We start from the raw sequence: 1409 nt of genomic DNA, 5'->3' as shown, positions 1-1409 counted from the left end.
CGGAAATCAAATTTTATCTCTTAATTCTAAGAATAAGAAGGGATTTACTTAGTCTAGTGATACTATTAAAAAAGCATTACGACTTAAATTTGCATGTGGATCTGCTGGTTATGAGGAACTACTTAATCAAAATAACCCTCTTCCTTCTCTGTGAACTCTTAGGCGAAAATTACAAAACATATATTTTGACAGTGGAATTTTGAATGATGTTTTTGAGATGCTAGCAATTAAAGTTTCTACACTGAATGATACTGAAAAAGAATGTGTTCTTGTATTAGATGAGATGTTTCTTGTTGAGGGTTTAGTATACGATATCAGTTCAAAATCATTTGTTGGTAATGTAACGTTGCCTGAACATAATGGTGTTGTAAACCACGCATTAGTGTTTATGTTAGCTGGTATATCTAGCCGTTGGAAGCAGACAGTTGCATATTACTTCACTAGTGACTCAGTGAACGGCAATACTTTCAAAACAATTATAATTGAAATTATCTCAAAAGCTGAAGCGTTAGGACTTAAAGTAAATTCAGATACATCTGACATCAGTTATGATTGTGCAGTCACGTAGTAAGGTTGTGTTTCTCTTGATAGTGTTATTGCTGCTACGGTTTTCACTAATTAATATTAAATTTTAATTCATGGCTATGACGTCAAATAATACTCAAAATTGTTCATTGTGTTCTGTTTCGTTTGCCGAACTGGATACGCCTGTTAAATGCGATGGATGCATTTCAGTATTTCATACTAAATGCACTGGCCTATCACCGAGCGAATTAATATGTCTTTCTTTAAAAACTCGTAATTTAAAATACTTTTGTGAATCCTGTAATAATGGATTACGTGACATTCCAGAATTAAAAATGTTAATAAACCGATTGCTTAGTGAAGTTAACGAACTTAAAAATAAAAAAAAAATAGTGGTAATAATGTATCACATTGTTCCGAAGAATTCATTATTAATGAGATCGGCGATCGTAATGTGAGAGCCTCAAATCTAATATTTTACAATGTTCCAGAGTCCAACTCAGATAACACCGCCGACAGAATTGCTCACGACTCTAATGTTGTAAGTAATCTTATTGATTCAATTATTGGTGGTGATAAAAATATTAAACCGGTAAAAATTGGGTACTCGTGTTCAAGATAAAACTCGTCCAATTAAAGCGATATTTAGTTCATCAATTGATGTCTTTGAAATACTGAAATCTAAGAAAAAATTATTATCACTTAATCCGCCTTCCAATATTGGTATCAGCTCAGACCGTACATTGTATCAAAGAAACTACATGAAAAAACTCCGTGAAGAGCTGGAGTCCCGTTGATCAAGTGATGGTGGAAGCGAATTAATTATCAGTGTTGCGCCGCGCTGCACCTACTTGTGTAACTTGCGGTTTGCAGCAACGACTTGC

General features: G+C 33.9%; 1 protein-coding gene across 1 annotated transcript; it reads left to right on the top strand.

Annotated features, from left to right (window-relative positions):
* The first annotated feature begins 217 nt into the window (after positions 1–217).
* Positions 218–568, top strand: LOC103312019. Its single transcript, XM_008191996.1, has one exon. It carries the CDS (start codon positions 218–220, stop codon positions 566–568), a length of 351 nt encoding a protein of 116 aa, XP_008190218.1.
* Positions 569–1409: the final 841 nt, after the last annotated feature.

The sequence above is a fragment of the Acyrthosiphon pisum genome, unplaced genomic scaffold (genome assembly GCF_005508785.2).
Source record: "Acyrthosiphon pisum isolate AL4f unplaced genomic scaffold, pea_aphid_22Mar2018_4r6ur Scaffold_21028;HRSCAF=22828, whole genome shotgun sequence".
Taxonomy (NCBI): domain Eukaryota; kingdom Metazoa; phylum Arthropoda; class Insecta; order Hemiptera; family Aphididae; genus Acyrthosiphon; species Acyrthosiphon pisum.
This window is presented reverse-complemented; position numbering and strand designations above follow the sequence as displayed.